This window comes from Mirounga leonina, unplaced genomic scaffold (genome assembly GCF_011800145.1).
Source record: "Mirounga leonina isolate KUSES-001 unplaced genomic scaffold, KU_Mleo_1.0 Mir_127, whole genome shotgun sequence".
Taxonomy (NCBI): Eukaryota; Metazoa; Chordata; class Mammalia; order Carnivora; family Phocidae; genus Mirounga; species Mirounga leonina.
The window spans coordinates 10,334,361-10,356,980 of NW_023270316.1; the positions used below are offsets into that span (position 1 = coordinate 10,334,361).

The window sequence follows — 22,620 nt, forward strand, 5'->3', positions numbered from 1 at the left end:
AAACCATTAGGTCCATTAATAGGATTTCAAGGGACAATCGTATAAGTAAAACTTACCCATTCGACATAATTTGGTATTCTGGTTTTGATGGTTTTATTTTTCCCCTCTTAATAACTTGTTAGCAATTTCGGCTAGCCTAGCCCTGTTGCAACTGGTATTCACATTGCTTCACAAAGTAACCTTCTGAAGGACATTTCAAGCCTGTAAGATCTTAAGTTCGGTGCTGTGTACATCTTAGGGATGTCATAAGACGGTATAAAAGTAAGTGCTCTGCTGGTCTCCCAAATCAGGAAGCACAGAACAGCCACCTAATTCCCCAGGGCACCAACTCCTCCAAGAACACACCCCCTCTCCCCCGTTTTCTTCAGGGGCATGTTGTAAGGATGAATGAGTAACACCTCTTGAGTCTGTAGAGAGATGTAGGAAAAGAAACACTGCATGGCATTAATCAACTGATGTTAAAAGCTACTGGGAACATTTTGGGGTGCCAGCTATCATATTAAAATGTATCTTTTATGGCCCACAAGCCAAGAAATAGAGCCCCCCAGTGTGTATCAATAAAACCCCAATTTGACCTTGTAAGTACTGGATGTATTCCACATTTTTTGTAAAAGGGGGGGGAAGAATTAGCGACTTAAAACACTTTTTTAAGGGAAAGATTTTTTATTGTGTATAGTTGTGCTGTATTATATTCAGTCATGTGGCTGACCGCCTTTTGCCCAGGGCAAAAAAAAAAAAGGAAAATGTCCTCCCTTCTAAGAAAGTCTTTATTGGACTCAACAGCCTAGTGAGGAATATTCTTTATATTTCAGATCGAGGTTTTATAGGAACACCGGGATGCAGGGATATTAATAAAGACCAACATATTTGATCATTACTCCAGATATTCCATCTGTTTTAACCCAGAAGGCATGCAGTTGGGGCTGTAACATCACAGATGCAGCACAGCAAGAGAAACTTGCTGGAGAAATAGTAGTTTATGCTTTAGGAAGAGTCTCAGTTCTGAATTACTGTGTCATGTATACATCCAGCAAAACTGGCCAAAGCCATTGTTTAAAGAAGCAAAGAGAACTCAGCCTTAATTGACTCAGGTGACAAAGAGGAACTTCTTTCTCCAGATTGCCCATAATGTGGCCATTTTTCATAGATCGAACTGCCAAAAAATACTCTTCAGCTACATTAACCTTCAGGTCTACACACATTTTTCAAACTAGTGTGAGCTAGATTTTAAAACGAGAATCCGTTCCCACATCTGAACGCCTTTTAAATTGTTTTCTTTGCGAAAAGCACACCAGAAATTACCAAAATTTTTATTTAACATAATCCTTCAATTCAGTTATTTGTTGCAGCGTTTAGAAAGGAACTGAAAACTGAATAGTGTTTGAATATTTTAACAGAAGAAAGCAAGGCTGGAATATGGAAGATGGAAGCGATGAGGCAGAACAGGGTATGTGTCATGCAGAGCAATTACACCCAACTCTCTTGAGAAGCACAAGGAAAGCAAAAGGCTTTCAGCCGCCCAATGTGTAATGATATCTCCGCAAGACAGATGCTGAGCCATAGAATAGCACGGAGCTTAGATGACTTATATATTTTAAAGCTCAAGGTTTGAATTTTTGTCTTTGATTCTGATTTCTATTTTGCAAATGTGTGTGTTTGGTTTTTTTTTAACCATGTGGGTCTTTTACAAATCTATCATCTGATCTATTCGTTGCAGCCAGACTTCGTGCTCCGTTGAAACCATTATAAACTCCTTCCTTTGTGCTGGTCTTTACATTAGCTTTTTCAACATAAAGACTAAAATCTTGGGTTCACTATACTAGGTTCCTTCCATTCAAGGGTTATGATCTTTGAAATGATTTTTAAGTGAACATTTACAATTACATTTACTATCCGTTAGAAGGTCTTCTTTTTTGGTGTGGTATACTGATCTTAAATTATTATCCTGTATATTCAGCGTAATCCATACTACTCACTCATTTGCATCAAAGTACATTTAATCTGTGCTTAAATGCAAGAAGGGGGAAGAATTTGGATAAAAGGGTTTATCATGTATTAAGAAACTTGACAGTGGCTTCCAAGGACTAGGCAGTACTTTTCTCTACCCTGGCTGCCTCATCTTCGTCCCACCCCGCACCCTCCACGCACACACCAGTCCCATCTTGCTCTTTGGCCTTTTTTTTCTCATTTTGTATCTTGGCCAAGATCATGGACTAGGGAAGGAGAAATGGTCCAAGTTATGGTGATTCATAGCAGTGGACTGAGATTTAGATGATTTTGCTCCACTCCATCAGCCCTTCTTTTTTCTTTTTAACTTTTTACTGGGTTCTATTATCCATATAGATAAAGGCATTTTGCTGAACTTTTACCAACTGAACACACCTAGCACCCAGATCAAGATCAACTGTCTCTTAAGAGCCCCGCGCCACATGGCCCCGTGGTCACGATGCTTCACCCCACCCCGGGATGACCACTCTCCAGACTCTAAGCAGGATAGAGTAGTGTCACCTGCTTTTTAACTTTCTATAAATGGCATCATTCAGGATGTCCTTGTTTGCTTTGCCAGGACTCATTCATTCAACATTAGTTCATAAAATTCACCCAAGTCCTCATGCTTGGGTGTAGTTTATTGACTCAGATTCATGCATATGCCACAATGGGCATTTGAGGTGTGTATGGTTTGGCACGGCCGTGGCTGGCGAGGCTGTGGTGTGCGTGTGGGCATGTTTCTGGGAGCTGTGCACCTAGGAGAGGATTTGCTGGGCTCCTGGCTGTGTGTGTGTTCATCTCCAGGTGATGCTGCTTAACTGTGAACAGCAGAAAGAGCACTTGGCCACCACTGTTCCCAAAGAGGCCCCTTCCTGTTTGTAGAAGATTCTAGCCAGTGCCTCCGCAGTGAGACCTGATATGTCTGCCATCCACGCATCCACCCATCCTTGTCTGGTTTAACGGGCCTGTTGGCACATCTGTGGAGCTATGATGCCTGACATTTGGGAGGATTTGCAGGATCCTGAAGAACCTTCTGTGTCAACAAAAAGAGCTTCTCCTTTGCTCTTTGTGGTCTTACAGTTTCATGATCAATTCATGATGAATTCTAATTCATTTATTCACAAATGGTTATTATATTTCTACTCTCTAGAAAGTACCATAGACATAAATTAAAAACAGGGGCACCTGGATGGCTCAGTCGGTTAAGCGTCTGCCTTCAGATCAAGTCATGATCTCGGTCATGGGATCGAGCCCCACAGGGAGCCTGCTTCTCCCTCTCCCACTCCCCCTGCTTGTGCGCGCTCTCGCTCTGTCAAATAAATAAATAAAATCTTTTTTTAAAAAAAATGAAGTAAATTAAAAATAGAATCTTCTCCCTGAGTAGTTTACAAGTTTGGGAAGGTATAAATAATTCTAACACCAAGTAGAATGAGATGAGTTCCATTTTAAAAACATACAGACAAGGGGACTATATTTTAATACTGGTAACCTACTTACGTTAAACATCATATTCTAGGATATTTGATTAAATACTACAAAATTTTATGCCTAAACTTATTCTAAACATTTATCAGTTCACCAATGGTAGATGTAAGCTCAGGTTAAATGCCACAGAGTCTAATTTTATTCTCTCCTGTGAATCCAGGGACACTTACACTCCACACCAACAAATGTATTTGATCAGCAAATGGATACTTTCTGCTTATCTCTCTACCCTTCCAGATAAACCTAAAATCCTTTCTTTCATTTGCAAGTTACCTGCTAGAGAGTTTAGTTCTGCCAATGATTGTGTAATTATTCATTCAACATATGTTTGTTTAGCTTACTTTGTGTCAAATATTGCAGCCGGCCCTGAATATGAATAATGAAACATATACACCTGGTGCAAGGATCCTTGTCCTAAGATGCTTGTCCTCCTAGCACTGACAGTCTCGGGGTAAAGAGAAACAGTGTCCAAGTCACCACACGCTGGAATTTCAACTACTATATGTAGTAGATTTAATAGTGTGCCCCCAAAATTCGTGTCCACCTGGAACCTCAGAATGGGACCTTATTTGGAGATTAGATTTTTGCAGACGTGATCAGTTAAGATCATATTGCTTTAGGGTGGACCCTAATTTAAATGATTGGTATCTTTGTCCAAGAAAAGAAAAGGAGACTCAGATAGACCCACAAACACACAGGGAAGAAGGCCTTGTGATTTCAGAGGCAGGTAATGGAGTGATGCAGCTATGGCTCAAGGAACACCAGGATTGCCAAGAAGCTGAGTCAAGGAAGGACTCTTTCTTAGAGACTTAGAGGAGCTCAGCGCTGCTGACAACTTGATTTAGGGCTTCCAGCCTCCAGAATACTGGGAGAAGCCTCTGGAAATAAAAGTAGCACCATCTTTTTTTTTTTTTCTCTCTCTCTCTCTATCCGTTTGCTCCTCACCTTGAGCTCCCAGCACTTTGTTTGTACCTCAGCTGGAATAGCTATTATATTTGTCATTACCTGTTTATAGACCCATCTATTCGTTACAACGTGGGCTCCATGAGAGCAAATACTGTGTCTTAGTTATTTTTATATCCCCAGAACTTCACAAGGAACCTGGCCTCTGGGATTAGATTTATAAGTGACTGCACCGATATATAAATAAATGAGTCAGCAAAGGCATGAATTAAATACCTCATTTCTGCTCTTTCTTCTCGGCCTGTCTTTGGCCTTATATAATTGCCTTTCTCTCTGGTCTGACTTAACATATTAACTGCTTTTTCTTTTTCCTGTGTGCTCGCCTTACCACTGACAAATATCTTTCTACCAGTTATGCCAATAAATTTTTGGAAAGTGAGTCTCTTCATCATGAATTTCTTTTTTTATATATGGAGCCATTTTTTCTTTTGTTTTAAGATTTATTTATTTATTTGAGAGAAAGAGAGAGGGAGAGCATGCGCGCTGGGGAGGAGCAGAGGGAGAGGGAAAGAGAGAATCCCAAGCAGACTCCCTGCTGAGCGCAGAGTCCGAGGCGGGGCTCGATCTCATGACTCTGAGACCATGACCTGAGCCGAAACCAAGAGTCAGACGCTTAACCGACAGCCACCCAGGCTCCCCTGAAGCCATTTTTTAATTGCCTCTATCTCATGGGAATGCTAGCAGTGTATGTTTTGCACCTTTGGGAACTAATTCTTCATCACGCTCACCATCATAGCCATCAAATGATTGGGAGCATGCTATGTTGTGTTCCATTTGGGGAGAGGGGAAGGCAACAAACAAGTCTCGCCTTCTCTAAGTGAGGTCACCACCTAAGTCAGAAATCCACAGACAAGCCCCCAAATTAAATAAGACATACACTGGCTACAGCAAAATATCTCTATTATATAAAACAATAATGTAAGAACAGTTTCTGAAGTTGATGAGAAATGAGGCATGTTTTCTGAACTAGAACTAAGACTATAATCTCACTATGAGCTCACAACCAATTAGACAACTGAGCCATATATTGTATTGACATTGGATGTTCCCCCAAACGCAGCGCTCATGTTCTCTCTGGCCAGTTTGGATACCTCCACTTGGGGAGGAGAGAAGAATTGCCACCTTTCTTCCCGTTATAAAAGTTATAAAAACGTTCTCAGCCTCCCCTGCTCCTCTTTCCACAAACCGAAGACAGGCTGTAATTATAAAGTAAAAGCGTACCCAGCAAGGGATGAGAAGATGATAGTGTTTGAAACATGCTTCCCGCACCCCACCAGAAAGGCTGCCTGAATGTGATGGACCTTTTGAACAGGAACAGTGCTCCGAGATGCAGGCTGGAGGGAGGAACAGGAGATGGGCTGGGATGGAGAGGTTAGCCTCGTCTATAGAGAGGTCTGAGAGAAGGGAGTCGTAAAGAGAAGTAAGGGAGGTCAGCAAGAGAAGTCAGCCTTGGAGGAGGAAGAAGGTGCAGTGAAAAGGGGTAGAAGCACCCTCTTTCATTTTTCAGGCCAGGGTTCCGCAGGCCAAATCCATCCTTGTGGCGGCTCCTTAGCTCAGCACTGGCTCCAATTAGTGATGTCAAGTCTCAGGCTCCCTGAACTCTAATTTGTAGAAATACAAAATTATATGAAAAATATAAAAACCATCTTGTAGATGGATAGATGATAGATAGATGATGAATACTGTTTGCTTGTCATTTCTTGCAAAGATACTTTATGGCATATAATGTATTAATTCCCAAGCATGTTTACAACGAAATAAAGAAGCCTCCCTGTAGGTACCAAATGTGTTGTTTCCATTTTGAGCTTTTCTTTTTGAATATGCTAGAATAAATGACCTGTTTTCTTGACATTTTCGCTAGTTACAAATATTACCATTTAGGAAACTTAGGAGTTTCATTTATTTTTATTCTTTTGGTTTCCTATTCCAGCACACATGTGTATAAAACATATTTTATTGTTATATTATTGTATATGCTAGAGATAAGTAAACAATAAAAATAACATTTGGGGTGAAAGGGGGTTTGTATTTAGGAATAAAAGAACCTAATTTTTTTCTTCTAATTATTTTCTCTGGTTTCGTTTTTTGCTTGGTTCAGTTTGGGTTTTGTTTTCCCGGCGGTTAAAGCTGGAGCACACACTGAGCCCATAGGCAGTGGGTGAGAAAGGCACTGAGTAGGGCTCTGCTGCCATCTACCGCCCATAATGTACCAGCTCATTGTTCCCCTGATGCAAAAAAGCTGACAGTCTGTGACTTGAGAGTACGATAAGTTCCCCCCTTTCCTTCTTTCTATTTTTTCTTTAGTTAAAGCAAAGTGAAGCGAATGCGGACACCAAAGAAAAGCTCCCTTTGCGACTTCGAATCTTCGAAAAATTTCCAAACAGACCGCAAATGGTGAAAATCTCAAAGCTTCCTTCAGACTTTACAGTTCCTAAAATCAGGTATTAATGTACTTATTTTGTTGTATATGCCCCATACACTGTCAAGGATTTATCTTAAATCTGATTCAGCCCTTCTTTCAAATTCATGTTTGAAAGAGGGTATTTTTTTTTCTATTTTTAAGTTATTTCTTTTGACCCCTTTAAGCAATATATTCAGAACGGTCATTTGCCAAGACGAGAAAGCTGCTCCCTCCTGCTTCTCCCTGAGATGCCCCTCGGGGATTCCACTCCCCAGGTAACTGACACAGGTGCTCAAGGTTGCAGGTAGACCCCAACCTCTGACCTTCAACCGTGGAAGGATAAACTGGCCTCTTGTGGCCTTTTATTCTCAAGTAAATAGAGAAATGCCACCAGCCAGGTTTCTGTACTACTGTAGCAGCATTCATGTAGAATGTCATGTCTGATGACGATATAATTTGCCTTCCACTTTTTCTTTTTCAAGTTTAAAAATTATTTAATGCAGGGGCGCCTGGGTGGCTCAGTCGTGAAGCGTCTGCCTCCGGCTCAGGTCATGATCCCGTGGTCCTGGGATCGAGCCCCGTGTCGGGCTCCCTGCTCGGCGGGGAGTCTGCTTCTCCCTTTGGCGCTCCCCCTGCTTGTGCTCTCTCTCTCTCACTCTCACTCTATCTTAAATAAATAAATAAATAAATAAATAAATAAATAAATAAACAAACAAACAAACATCTTAAAAAAATAAAAAAAATTCTTTAATGCATCTTAGACAAAGAACAAGTATTGCATTATAAAGACTTGCTTAAAAGCATGCGAAGTCTGTTGTCATTGCTTCTTTGTGCATCATAAACATAACTATTACGGGAGAGAATGGCACCTCGTTCCTTCTCATCCTTAACTAAGTGTTCTTAATTTAGCATCGATACCACCTTAGAAGGAAAACCCTGGTGACATGGCTTGCCCAACACTCTCACCTCAAGTTCTAATAGCTCCTCATCTTCCATTTTTAAAGGAAAAAACATGGCATCTCCCACTTACGCTAATTTGATTTTCTACCACTTTGCCCTTCAGTGAAGCATTTGCGTAAAAGATACTTTAAAACACTTATTTTTGATAGTTAAAGAATATTATTTAAGTTGTAGCTCAAAAATTACAAATAGAACCCAAATAGTTGAAATATGACATTTTTTATTTTTTAATTTTTTTCAGCATTGCATGTCCACTTAATTTTAATTTGTGCTAAAATCCACATAGCATTAAATTTACCATCTTAACCATTTTTAAGGGTACAGTTTAGTACATTCATGTTCTTATGCAACCAACATCCACACCCTTTTCTTTCTATTGCAAGACCAAAAATCTATACACATACACAAAAATAACCCCCCGTTCCCTATAGTGCTAACCCCTGGTTCTACTTTCTGTCTCTATGAATTTGACTTTTCTAGGTACCTCACGTAAGTGGAATCATATACCATTTGTCTTTTATGAATGGCTTATTTCACTTAGCATAATGGAAATATGACATTTTTTCCAAGATTTTATTTATTTATTCATTTGAGAGAGAGAAAGAGCGTGCATGCGGGTGGGGGGAGGGGTAGAGGGAAAAGAGGAGAGAGAATCTCAAGCAGACTCTGTGCTGAGTGTGGAGCCCAATGCAGGGCTCAATTCCACCATCCTGAGATCATGACCTGAGCTGAAATCAAGAGTCAGCTGCTTAACCAACTGAGCCACCCAGGTGCCCCAAAATATGACATTTTTATGTAACTAGTTCTAAAGACAATTCTGGGGTGGGGGGGCTTGTAAAAATATGAGACTGGTTATGGTGCCATAATATTTAAAATTCAAATGGAAATACATTTGCATTTCTGATTTAAAAAAAATTTTAACTTGAAAATAGGAAGTATAAAAGAGCCACAAATTAGATTCAAGATTAGTGGTTATGTTATTTGAATTCTCACCAGACTCTGAAGATCAGATGAAGCAAGTTTCTTTTGAGTTATTTTGAGTCTTTCAATGTAAAATTATCTCTTGAAGATTCTTATGAAGAGTAGAAGTCCGAGAGATGAACTAATTCTTCCAAATCTTAGAGGGGATAAAAAAGTATTACCACAATGAGATTGAACAAAATACCATCAATGACTGAATATTATTGCTTAAAAGTTATTTCAGGGACATTACTTTTTTTTTTTTTTTTAAGAAAACTACTGAAAATTCAGAAAGCTTTCTCTAAATTAATTATTTTGCCAATTAAATCTAAAAACCACTCTTAGCATGATGTGTCATATTTTCTATGAACATCTGTCCCCTTTATCTGAGCTCAGGCAAACGTGTCATTGTAAAATGCCATCACTTGGTCTATTTCATTAACAATGCTTGACGTGTGTGTACTTCATTTGCAAAGGGAAAGTTTCATGAAGCAGTTCATCGATCGCCAGCAACAGGACACCTGCTGCCTCTTACGAAGCCTTCCGTCTACCTCTTCCTCGTCATGTGATCACTCCAAACGGTCTGCAATTGAAGACAACAAATACATCGACCAAAAAGTAAGAATCTTAAGAACAGAGAACAAACTGAGGGCTGATGGAGGGAGGTGGGCCAGATGGGGGATGCGGATTAAAGAAGGCATTTGTTGTGATGAGCACTGGGTGTTGGAAGGAAGTGGTGAATCACTGAATTCTGCTCCAGAAACCAAGACTGCACTAAATGTTAACTAACAAAATTTAAATTAAGAAAAATTAAGACTCACTGCTTCAAATTACCGAAGTTTTCTTAAGCATGTATGTTAGAGAGAAGAACTACATAAATGCCGGTGTATATGGGGTCCTGAAATCTAATGTCTCAGGAGAATAACGAAGAAAATAATTTTGTTTGTAGAAGAAATCGTTAAACCTAACATTTGTAAATTTATGAATTTTAAATTTTGCATTTGTCCACATCAGCTTTTGTGCCATGCCAGATAGCAGCCCTGTGACTTTGAGAGGTAGAGAGCCTCCCCAACCCCGCATTTCCTCACAGGCAGAAGACTCTGATTGCTAACGGTCAGCCCAGGTTTAACAGTATGCTATGTATGCTGTCTGTATGGCATGCTGCCTGTTGCAAGAGACCCTGTTTATTCTAGTTATTACACCAGCGAGAAAAACCAGAGCAAGTTTCTCTAAAATCAGTCAAAATAGCTACCACGTGCTTAGTGTGTGGCAGGAATTATCCCTATGCATGCTGTGATTTATCTATTTATCATTGAAAAGTAGATAGGGAATTTTGTCCCTCAGATTCCACAGTTAGAAAATGAAAGATTGGGGTGCCCGGGTGACTTGGTGGGTGAAGCGTCTGACTCTCGGTTTCAGTTCAGGTCATGATCTCAGGGTTGTGAGATGGAGCCCCACATCGGGCTTCACACTGGGCATGGAGCCTGCTTAAGATGTTCTCTCGGGCGCCTGGGTGGCTCAGTCGTTAAGCGTCTACCTTCGGCTCAGGTCATGGTCCCAGGGTCCCGGGATCGAGCCCCGCATTGGGCTCCCTGCTCTGTGGGAAGCCTGTTTCTCCCACTCCCACTCCCCCTGCTTGTGTTCCCTCTCTCACTGTGTCTCTCTCTATCAAATAAATAAATAAAAATATATATAAAAAAGAAGATTTTCTCTCTCCCTCTCCCTCTGCCGCTCCCTCCCACTCATTCTCTCTCTCTCCCTCCCAAAAAAAAAAAAAAGAAAAAAGAAAAGAAAAGAAAGAAAGAAAATAAAAGATCAATAACAGAATTTGTAAAAGATCTTGAACATTCGAGTTCACAAAAGCATCTAATTCACTTGCAAGTGTTTTACTTTGGAAGTCCTAGTTTACTTTTTTATTCCTTTGAATTGTGGCTGCCCTTTTTCTGTTGCTTATGGTCAAATACATATTTCTGTATTATCATGGGAAAATTAAATACCAGCTCCTTCATCCTTCAAGAGTCTCTGTTCCCGCCACCCCACAAAGATTAGCCTTTCGCCCTATCTGTGCCTTCCTCCTCTGCTTCTTTTCTCCCACCCCCTCCCCACGTCTCCCCTTTCCCTCTCCCCAGCATCCAGTCCTCTGCTGCAGTTCCGTGATTTTGTTCTCACCTATTATGACAATGATTTCCTTGTAGCGTGTCTCTTCTTGTTCAAGGGTTTCCATTTACTTATTTATTTCAGTCACCTACAGATGTTATTTCTCTCTCCTCCAACATTGCAGAGGACAAGTCTGATGCCAATGTCATTTTTTTTTTTTTAATGTAATTAGGTTTTTCTTTGGTGGGTGGTTGGTTGGTAGGTTTTCTGGTTTGAGGAAGCTTTTAAAACTTTCTACATATCCTGGGAGTTCAGAAACTTTACCAGGATTTACTTTGTATGTCTTTTCTCATCAGAACTACCCTAACTGGGGAGTCTTTTCAGTTTGCAGACTGAGATATTGTCAGGGAAATTTTCATTGATTATTTGTTCAATGATTACTTTTCCATCTGCTCCTTTTTTTCTCTTACCTGTTCCATTATGATTGCCGTCTCTCTGTTTTTCTTCTGTGCTTTGAAATAATTGTTCTACTTGATCTTCCAAGCCACTAAATTGATCTCATTTGAGAGCTTCCTTTGCTTTTAAATTTTGAGTGGAAAATCACAAAATGCGTGCACACGAACACAATATCCTTAACCCTCCTTAAAGACTTCAACTGTTTTTTTAAAAAATACTATTAAATTTGTCACATTTCTTGTCTGCAGTTATGTTTCATTCAATACTATGCACAGGGCATAGATGCAAAAGTGCATGTGTCGGTGGATAATCAAGTGGGAGGATGATGGCCTGGTTTCAGCCAAGCAGACTGAAATTGCATTTTACGTACTAGAACACAGATTGTTTATTTGTAAAATTTATTTCAGAAGCACACTTTAAGCCAGAGGTGTGGAATGAACCCCCGGCCTGGGCTGTGGTTCTGACCAGCTATCTCCAGGAAGAGTGCCGAGAGCTGGTAGCAGTTATGCCCCAAAGTGGGCATAAATCCACCACATGCTCTTTCAAATCACTAAGCACATTATCCCACTGAAAACACAAAATTGAAATTAGCCCATGAAAATTTATTTTCTGTCTGAAAGCAAACGTGATGTTTCTCACACTTCCTGAACAGAGCATTTTGAAATTGGTGAGGAAGAAAATAAAGAGGTTCTTGGCAGGTGTGGGGGTGGTTGGAGGGTGGTCTGAGGAGAATTGGGCACATTCTGTGCACCCCTCTGGGTGCCCACTGCCATCCCTCCTCCAGCAATCCCTGTGTTGGGTCACAGTCAGAGAACTTCAAATGCCATTTCTGATTTCCTTAATGTCCTTATATTTTTGTGGCTTCTTCCTACCTTCTCATTTGACAGTTCTTTTTAACTAACCGAAAGGAAGATAACAATTATAGTTTCATTCTGTAATCTCACCATTGAGCCTTTCTTATAATCTCCTAAAATCTAACGAACTAGCAAAGACACTGCTCCTCGGTGGTATCCAAGTCACTCGGCATCTTAAAAGAGACTAGAATTTTCTGAAGACTGCAGGCAGTCCCCAAACTATAAGGTTGGCTGATTCCAACACACCATATGTGATCTCATATGAGGAAAATTATCAGTGATGGTTAGGTTATCCGTCATCCCATGCAAGCCTGTTGGCCCACGTATAGGTAACCCTACAGTTGGGCTAATGTTATTTAGCCCCTTGTGAGCTTCATTCTCTGGGTCCATGCTTCAGCTGGGGAGGTGGGAAGAAGAGAATATATTTTCCCTTCATCTCAGGAGCCGCTACCCTGGTGTGGCAGCAGTAAGATTTGTTACATGCTACCATTCCTTCTTAAAGCTTTGGCTTTATTTATGCCTCTGAGAAAGTCACCTTCACTCCTTTCAAGTCCCCAGTGTTTCCAGCTTCAGCTGCCATCAGCCCCTGGCATTCTTCATAAACACTTGGAACTTGTCTTTGTTGAGGGCCATCATCAGCCAGGAACACCCGAAACAGAGAAGCCCACTTAATGACTTTCAGCATGAGGCTACAGAAATCGAAGAGGGAGCAGTCTGGTATTTTGTATTTTTAAATATGCCAAGCCTTTTGTATTTTTATTAAGAACCCCTAAAGCAACATAAAATCACAGAAACACATGACAAAAATCCTGAACAGAGACCATACCTCTCTCAGCTCCTCTGGTAAAATATTTTTCAGTGAGCACTTGGAAATTTCTGTGACAGCCCCAGCTGCCTTTGGAAATGCCAGACTGTGTCAAGTGGATGGCAAGGTTTCTCACTCGATGTGAAGAAACTCCCCCAGCACCGTCCAACACAACCTGGGGCTGTTTTTCCTCAGAGTAGTAAGAAATAGAAAGTAAATGAGCGGCTGCCTTATCCATGGTTCCCATGACATGAAAAAGAGGAACACTAAAATAAAACATTTCCCTTAATGATTACTTGTAAGGAGAAACTTCTGACTCTGGCTACACTAGAGGGAATCATTTTCCTCTTGCTAAGGAAAACACTGAGTGCCCAGGAACATGAAGACCATAAGTAAAGGGATTAAAAAAAAAAAACAAAACTGACAACAAAAGGTGGGGATGTTTTTGAGTAAGCAATGCAGGAAACGAGGAAACGTGAAAGCACTTGCCAGACAGGATTTTCTCTCAGTCATTACCCTGGCTTTGAACAACCCTAAGTAACTCCATGGCAACCTCGCTTTGCAGAAACCGTGTTATTAAAAATAGCTCTGATTACCTTTATCACGTCGTTTAAAATACCTGTCCTTCCCGCATAAAAAACGAGCAAACAAAAACATAAAAATCTTTAAGTTACTGATACAGATCCTAAAGGAACAGAATAGGAAACTGTGCTTTCCCACCTCTTCCTTAGGGTGAATGGCTGGCCTTCCCGACTCCGTAGAAATGGGCATTCCCAAGGCTAATTACCCCATCCCTCTCTCTTCCCGTTTCCCCCACCTGGGCCATCAGCCAGGGGTTCCCTCCCCTTCTGATTAAAGGATAAACCTGCATCTCTTGAGAGGAGTTTTTCTAGTTTCCAAGCAGAAGGTAATGGTTTTCTACTCCGTTTTTTTGTCCATATTATTGAAACTAAACCCTGGGTTTCTTAAGTAGAGTGCTTATTAGTAAATTGAGATGTGAACTTGCTTTTCCAGTAACCTTGGTAATGGAAGCAACGCACTCAGTCCTCCTGAGTGAATCATTTCAGCGAAGTCAGGGTTTCCCACCTTCCCCCACTCCCCATGGTTGGATATGGGGCCTCTCACTGCCCTTTAGCTGAGCTCCCCCATCTTTCTGCCCTGCTGTCTTGGCTGCCGTGCCATGTAGGGGATGGGGGGCAGAACCTCACAGTGTCTGGAGAACATGAGGGAACCACACAATCACATCAGCCCGAGAGAGACAGATGGATGAGGCCTGTCCCAGCAGCCCCCTTGTGAGTGCACTTCCGAGTATAGTTTCGGAATCATATGATAAAGGACAGAGAGTATTTCGCTGACAATAGGGCAATGTCTGTCCTCTCTCACCTGCCTCCTTTCTGCTAAGCATATAGCAAGTTCCCTAGTAAGCCTTCACCATTATCAGCCAACCCATGTACAAAAGGAGGAAAGTGATACAAGTTATTACTATGTTTGCTTTACCCTTTTCATTTCCGTAAGTCTTCATGCTCACTCAGTCATTCAGCAAATGTGGAACACCTGTTATTCAGCCAGCACTCTTCAGGGCCATGGGAATTCAACACTGAGCGAGATGTGAGTGGTGCCCTTTAGAAGCTTGTGGTCTAATGGGAAGAAACATGTGTAAATGCATGGAAGCAAAAAGTGCTACAGGAACCCCAGATAGGACCCCCTCCACCCCCCTTACAGGAGCAAGAAGCTTGAGCAGTGTAAGAGGAAGATGCTCCAGAGAGAAAAGCATGCAGAAAAGTGCAGGACGCAGAAGATGCTTGATCTGACTGTTCGTCGTGAGAAGCAGAGCCGAAGAGTGATTATGACCATAGTGATAAGTGATATAGGTTCTGGTCCTCATCTATAAAGTAGAGATAATTCTTATTTTCAGGGTTTGTTATGAGGATTAAATAATATGCCTAGCATTGCACTGGCAAAACATATGTGCCTCTGATACCAGATAAGAAAGGTTATTGATACTAAACCATACCATGAATTCATAAGCAAATAGACATATTCATCAATAAAGATGAAGGACTTTTACTTAAACAAATTAACCTTTGGTTGTAACAGTCTAGTTAAGCATGGTATATTAATCGCCAGTTTGTTTTCTTTATTGATCATGAATCTGGTTTTTTTTAGTTTGCTTTTTTATGATATTTCAGTGACTACCCCCATTGCCTATATAGTGTCTTAGACTATCAAGAAGTAAATTAAATTGCTCTGGAAAGATTTACTCTTTACAAAGCCTTGTTGATTGCCAGACAACATTTTGTATTTTTCTGTGATTATAGAGTGTTTGAGGAGTTGTTCCAGTAACTGTACATAGTAAGTTACTGATCTATAATTTCCAGGATAGTTTACTCACCAAAAAAGAGAGAGAGGGAGAACAGCCTATTTTCATCTTTAGGGCTTTTGCTCTTCTGAAAGAATTTTCTAAAATAATAGCTTAGCATCTCTGCAGTGCCATTCAAGACTTCTCTCTAGGAGAAGAGTGGGAGATGACATGACACCACCACCCCACTGGGGCCCAGATCACAGAGTTACAGTGTGGTCCGGGGGAGGGAAGAAGCAGCATTCATCAGCCCAAATGTGAAAACCCTATGCACTTCTCTCTTTAGCTTCAAAATGAATTCCTGGATGATTGATTCACTCCCAATAACGGAGACAAAAAGATACAAAATATAAATGAAAACTTTTTCTTACATTTTTATTGATCTTTTCAGGATGTTTTTGAGCTCAGATCAAAATACAGCCTAGTTCGAGTGCATGTTTTTTCATTTGACATTTATTTCTTGAGGGCCTTTATATGTAAACAGTGTCCAGGGGTCCGGGTAATAAACACATTCTGCTGCTTTCAACTAACACGAGAGGAGGAATTCCCTATCAATGATTTTTTTTTGCATTTTATTTGCATATTTTGTTGTGTAATCCCACTTTGGGTTTGGGATTATCAGTAATTTGCTTGCATTCCTTAGGTGTCCATCCACTGAAGGTCAAAAGTAAATGTGTCTTAGGATCAAGCATCTTCTATAGGTAATAGGGAAGGCTTTTAACCACAAGTTTTCGGTGCTGTCTCCAAAACAGGTATCAGAGCACTGAGCTTGCAGCTAATCCTATGTGTGAAATTTACATTTTGCTGTACTTTTTCAACATTCTTCTCTTTGGAGTCCAGTTGTACTCCTAAGTTTTACTTTCCGTTAAGTGTATTGCCAGTCTTGATGTGTTACAGTTTTGCTGGGGCTGGCGTTCTTGTTGTTTGAATCTGAAGTCCAGATACAACTGAATCATAACTGGAGAGCAAGCACTGCTCCCTTGTATTATCTGGGTGCCTTGGATTTTAAATTCACAAACAGCTGCATGGTTCAAAGCATCTAGCACTTTCTCCCAGAATCATAAATCCACTCATCTTTTTTTTTTTTAATCTCTGCAGGTTTTCAGTCTTTGTCTTTCTGTTTATATGAGCTGTAACCATGAAGTTATATGCTAGGTATATATTACAGCTTCTCACCAGGGAGCACTGGATATGGAGCATATCTGTCTGTGAAGACACTGCTTTTCCCTCATCTTTTGCATCCTCGGCATCATTATACTAGGCTAGCTGTTGTGTAAGTTGTTGGAGATTTGGCCAAATGTCCAGTGCCACAAGCTTTAGCGACTAAAGCATTGCCATGCAATTCAAGTGCAAAAAAGTCAAGCCAATTAAGTTTCCAATCATTTACTCTCTGGTTTCACAAGATTTTCCTATATATCGAGTGAATTGATGCCTTTCAAAATGAATAGTCCTCCTTTGTAATTTTTACCTAATTCACATTTGTTATTTCAAAGATTCACTTCATATGAAAAGAAATGTAGAACGGAGAAGAGTCATCTTTAATATTAGGCATTGTATTTGTTCTTTAAATATATTTCAGGAACAAATTACAGGCAGTGCTGGACAGTGGAGGATTATGTAGTGGACAAGGAATGTACCTTCCTTATCGTATGGAGCTTATGATCTAGTGAAATTCACAGAAAAATAAAAAGATGTTTCACACACGGAGCAATGATCAACATGTACGGAGTACCCTGGAGTCCAAAGGAAGACTCTGTGTGTGTGTGTGTGTTTGCACGTGTGTGTACATACATATTTATAGATTTTTTTAACTTTTATGCCTGGTGTTTTTTCAAGGTTCAGAATTTATAATGTTGAAATAACAAGATGAAAAATCTCGACTCATCATCTAAAACTCCCTTTTCATAAAATCACATTCTAAGACGTATTTCAAAGCTTCGTAACATGCTATTATAATGATATTCACCTTTGTATACATTGTAATGTGACTATTTTAATTTTGCTGCCACCTACGCTAATCACTTTTTTAAATTCTTTATTTCCGAGCATAATGTCAATTTTATAAAAAGTTTATTTTATAGAAACATCCTGCTATACACGTGATCTGTCATATGCACTTTGGGATTAGTTTTCAGTTCACAGGTGCATGAAACATTAAAATACACTTGAATGACATACCTACCACCTTCAACCTATGTAATTTTAAGTAATTGCTTATTTCCAATTATGACATTTTATGTGGGAGACTTATTCAATAAAGCAGCTAATTACAATAATTACACTACACTTTTCTAGCAGAAGTGACATTCATCAAGCCCTGTTCATTGGACCATGGTTTTGTGCTTTATGGCCATATGTTTTTATAAATGTGTTTCCATTTATTATCAACCTGTTAATATTTTCAAAATGAAAAAAAAAATATGGTTCTCAAACTTTTTCTCAGTTACAAACAGAAATACACTGTTAACAACTCCAAATCAGAAAAAGTTAGTCAAATACTTAGAATACTTATGGTTTTCTGTCTCAAGTAAATACTAATGCTGCCTTCATTAGTATTAGGTTATTTGGCTATCAGACTGAAACCGTGGCTCTTCGGACTAGCACTGCAGCATCCCAAAGGAAGCTAGTACTTATTCCCTGATATAGCTCTAGGGTGACTCTCAGACTGATAAATTGAATTAATATTCTGCTTAATTGAAAGTGGTGATGGATCCCAGCTTTCAAGGAATCAGTAGACATAAAATATAAATACCCTTATCATACTAGCACTAATAGGTTAGAAAAGTTATTGATCTCCTTTAGTGCTTCGGGGTCATTATTCTGAAAATCAGGTATGCATATATAGAACAAAGGAAAAACATGGCTAGTTTAGCTTTTGCATTAGGATTTGGGATAAGAGCAAGTTCTATGTAGAAACCAAATCTTTCAAGTCAAGCAAACAATGTTGTATCACAGTATAGTTTGGAAAATGCTTTTTTTTAATACTGTTGAGCTTAGTACATTTTACATAAACATCATGTTTAGCAACAAGATTTGAACACTGCATCTGTACAATCGAGACTTCTAATTGTAACTCTTCAATTTGCAATTTGGGGGACCAAAATAGCATAATTTCTATGAATGTCAGATTATTCACCTGTAAAAAAGAGATAATAGCACCTACCTATGAGGGTTAATTTGAAAACCCAATTTAAAATATGTATATAATGATTCAGCACACGATCAAAGAGCCAAGAAAATTAATAAGGATTTAGAAGATTTGAAATACACAGTTGACCGGCCTTCATTCAGCAACTAGAGAACACACATTCTGATTGAGGGACACATAAACAACTTACAAAACATGGCCGCCTATGAACCACAAAAGAATTCTAAACATAAACCAAATCAGTATCCTAGAGAAGACATTTTTTGACCAAATTGTAATAAAATTAGAAACTAAATAACAACCACAAGAACATCAACACATTTCAAAATTTAAAAATCACTTATAATAATTTAGGGAACATAGAAGAAACTGCATGGAAATAAAAAGTTTCTAGAACTGAAAACTAATAAACACCATATAGATCAAACCTGTGAGAAGCAGCTAAAGGCATGTTTAGAGGGAAAATTATAGCCTTGAGTGCATATTTAGTAAAGGAATAAAGGCTGACATTAATCATCCAAATATTTAACTCAAGAATTTATAAAAATACTAACCAAGAAAACATGAAGACAGCAAAAAGAAAAAAAAGATACAAGTGGATATTAGTCAAATGGGAAAAGAAACGATAAGTAATATCTGTAAAGCTAAAATTTTGTTCTTTGAAAGGACAAATAAAAATTATAAATCTGCATCAAAATTCAACAAAAAAAATAATTAAGGAGTCTTCTGGAATGATGACAGAGGCGTTGGCACAGGTTTTTAATCTCCTTGAATTCCCACATGGAAGTAAGCAGAATGCCTAGATAATAACCAAAATCCATAGATAACATTCACAACAAAATTAGGTAATTCACAAACCACAAGTCAAAGCAGGTGCAGACAAACCAGTAACCACATGTTTGCATGGTGACTTAGTCTGTCAGGGTTGCTCTATTTATCTCAGAGTTCTGAGGCTGGAAGGTCTCAGATCAAAGTGCCGGCAGATTCGGTATCTGGCTCCTTTTCCTGGTTCACAGATGGCTGCCTTCACATCGTGTGTTCATATGGCAGAAAGAGGATGGACTCTGGTCTCTTCCTCTTCTTATGAGGGCACAAATGCATGTCATGGGGGCTCTAGCCTCATGACCTCCTTTAGACCTAGTTACCTGCCAGAGACCCCACCTCCTAATATCTTCCCCTTTGGGGGACTAGAGTTTCAACATATGAATTTGAGGGTATAAAACATGGTCTGGGCAACTGCGGGAAAGAAGCCGAGGTGAGTTACAGGGCATGTAATGTCTTTGAGACCAGGAAAACACCTGCCTAGCTCCATCCATACTGAAGAAAAATATCCAAGAGTGGACTCAAAATTGAGCAAGCCAGTGACAAGAGTGATGAAGGGAAAAATAGATCCAGATCAAATTGGTGGTGTCTGTTATCCATAACAGAGCCAGAAAATCTTAGAAAGAAGGCTGCCGTATGGATCACGATGTCAAAACAACAGAAGAAGAAGCTCTGAAGCCAAAATGAAATACTAAACTGCTCAGGAAAACAAATTGTGCATAAAAACGAGCAACAGCGATTTATCAAAGTCAAATTCCCTACAAAAGTTGTAAGAAAAAAAGAATAAGGAGCAGAATACTGTCTTGAGAGGCTGAAAGCTTACCATAAAGACATACCCACAAACGACCCAAACTGTAGCATACCATGGCAAATTGAGTTAAAAGACATACAGATTACGAAAGACTAGAATAGCAACAAAAGTAAGAAATTCAAACATAAGGTGCTAGAAATCAGGAAAGAAGTACAGTTGACTCTTGAACAACGTGAGTTTGAACTGTGCGCATCCGCTTATATGCAGATTTTTTTATAAATTCAATATAGTACTATAAATGTATTTTCTCTTCCTTATGATTTTCTTAATAACATTTTCTTTTCTCTAGCTTACTTTGTTGTAAGAATGAAGGGTAGAATACATATGGCATACAAAATATGTGTTAAGTTACTATGTTATCGGTAAACGCATCCAGCCAATAGTGGGCTGTTAGTAGTTAAGTTTTTTTGGGGGGGGGTGGTCAAAAGCTATATGTGTATTTTCAACAAAATGGGTGTCAGTGCTCCTAACCCCTGCATTGTTCCAGGGCCAACTGTATAAAAAAAAAGCAATTAAGACTAAGCTGGAAGGAACATAAAGTGATTACATACATCAGTTGATACCTAAAGAAAACTAGAAAGTGAAGAAGAGAAAATTTCAAGAAATCAAAAAGAAATGAAGAAAGAGATGAAAATGATTTGAAAGAAAATGACAAATTGAAGAAATTCAAAGGAGGTCCAACATCTACGTTACAGGAGTCCTGAAAGAAGAAAACCAAAGCAATAACACAGAACAAAATTAAACTTTTCTAAAATATAATAAGATTTGAAGCTATATACTGAAAGGACACACCATGTAACCGAAATATTAATCATGAATGACCAAAAATAAGATACATTCCAGACAAATTACAGGAACTTAAGTATATATATATATTTTATTACATATATATATATATTTAAAAAGGTATCACTCTTAACTACAGAGAACAAACTGAGGGTTTCTGGAGGGGGGTGGGTGGGGGGTGGGCGGGGGGTGGGCTAAATTGGCTATGGGTATTCAGGAGGGCACTTGTGTTCAGCACTGGGTGTTGCGTGTTAAGTGATGAATAGTGATTCATCAGGAATAGAATTTCTACTACTGAAACCAATATTACGCTGTATGTTAACTGGAATTTAAATAAAAACTTGAAACCAAATAATAATAATATAATAAATAGGTATCCAGCTCAAAATGAACAAGTGACATATAAAGGAAAGAGCATTAGATTACCATCAGACTTTTCAGCAGGAATGCTTTATGTCAGAAGAAATTAGAGTCACATATATAGGATATCCAGAGAGAGAATATATGAGCCAGGTGTTTTTTTTATATCTGGGAAAACAGACTCTCGAGTTTAAAGGGAAAAAAGGAAAACAACTGCTATTCAGATGTAAGAATGTAAGTAACATTGTTCCTATGAGGCTTTCCTGCAGAAACTACTAGAACACATGCTTCGACAACCACAGTGAGTTCCAAAAATGACTCTACAACATTGACATAACAAGTGGTAAACATTCCTAAACTGTGGATGACCAACTATGACTCCACGAGGGTTAAAATGAAGAGAAAACTATGTAATAGCTATTTGCTCTGCCAATATGAGTATAGTGCAAGTGTACAAATAAGAGGAAAATGGGAAGAATATATTGAAATACTTTTTACAGATCCATTAACTGTATCGTTGTTAGAATAGGTATTGTAATTCTAAGACTACTCTCCATGAAATGTGAAATAAAAATGAGTTATTATCAGATGGTCTAATGTGTGTCATCCTCTGTGTACGTGAAAATCAAGAGCCTTGATGTGGGGCGGAGGTGGGGGGGGTGGATACAGACACAGAAGAGATCCAGATGTCATATAGAAGAGATGAGGTAAAGACCGTGTGTCCTGAATTCAAATTGAAAATATCAGAATAAACTCAGGCAAAGTCCTCAAAACAGTGACTGACTCAGTAGCAATGAGTTTCACTGGCATCTAAATTGTTTTTCGAACCCATTTCTCAATAAATAAACCAGGGTTTTTTGGAGAAAATTGTTAATGTGGAAGAGGAAGCATATAGAAGATGAGCTTGGGATATCTTGCCATACCTAACAACAAGGAAACTTACACAAAGACTAATAGAGTCAGGGCAGAAGAACCCATGGGCCATCTTGAGAAAGCTCCCAATGAGCACAGCTGGGATACTGTGACCCTAACATGAGGGTAATGGTTGTAATGGATTGAAACCATATATATTTAAATCCTTGAGTTCATAATAACGTTTTTAAACTAGTGATTGGTCGCCTTCAGAGGATGGATAGAAAAGCAATTAATTAAATAAAAATGAACAAGTAAAGGTAAAGAATTCAACATTTATCTTACATTTTCCATATGAATTGAACTACTGAGTAACCAAATAGTACATGAAAAGAAGTCTCTGGTTATACAAGTATTCTAACTGATAAATGAGAAAGAAGTAGTAATTTTTCACACTGAATGAATCAACAATCTAAGCAACAAACATCAACACTACTACTAACATCACAAAA

The 22,620-nt window shown here is 39.1% G+C and overlaps 1 protein-coding gene across 1 annotated transcript in view; it reads left to right on the forward strand.

Annotated features, from left to right (window-relative positions):
• The window catches only part of NALCN (sodium leak channel, non-selective), a 295,448-nt gene that overhangs the window by 205,171 nt on the left and 67,657 nt on the right, over nt 1–22,620 (forward strand). Inside the window, exons 15-16 of the mRNA XM_035003104.1 lie at nt 6,742–6,878; nt 9,235–9,376. Coding sequence (XP_034858995.1) covers nt 6,742–6,878; nt 9,235–9,376 — 279 coding nt within the window. The remainder of the gene's footprint in view (nt 1–6,741; nt 6,879–9,234; nt 9,377–22,620) is intronic.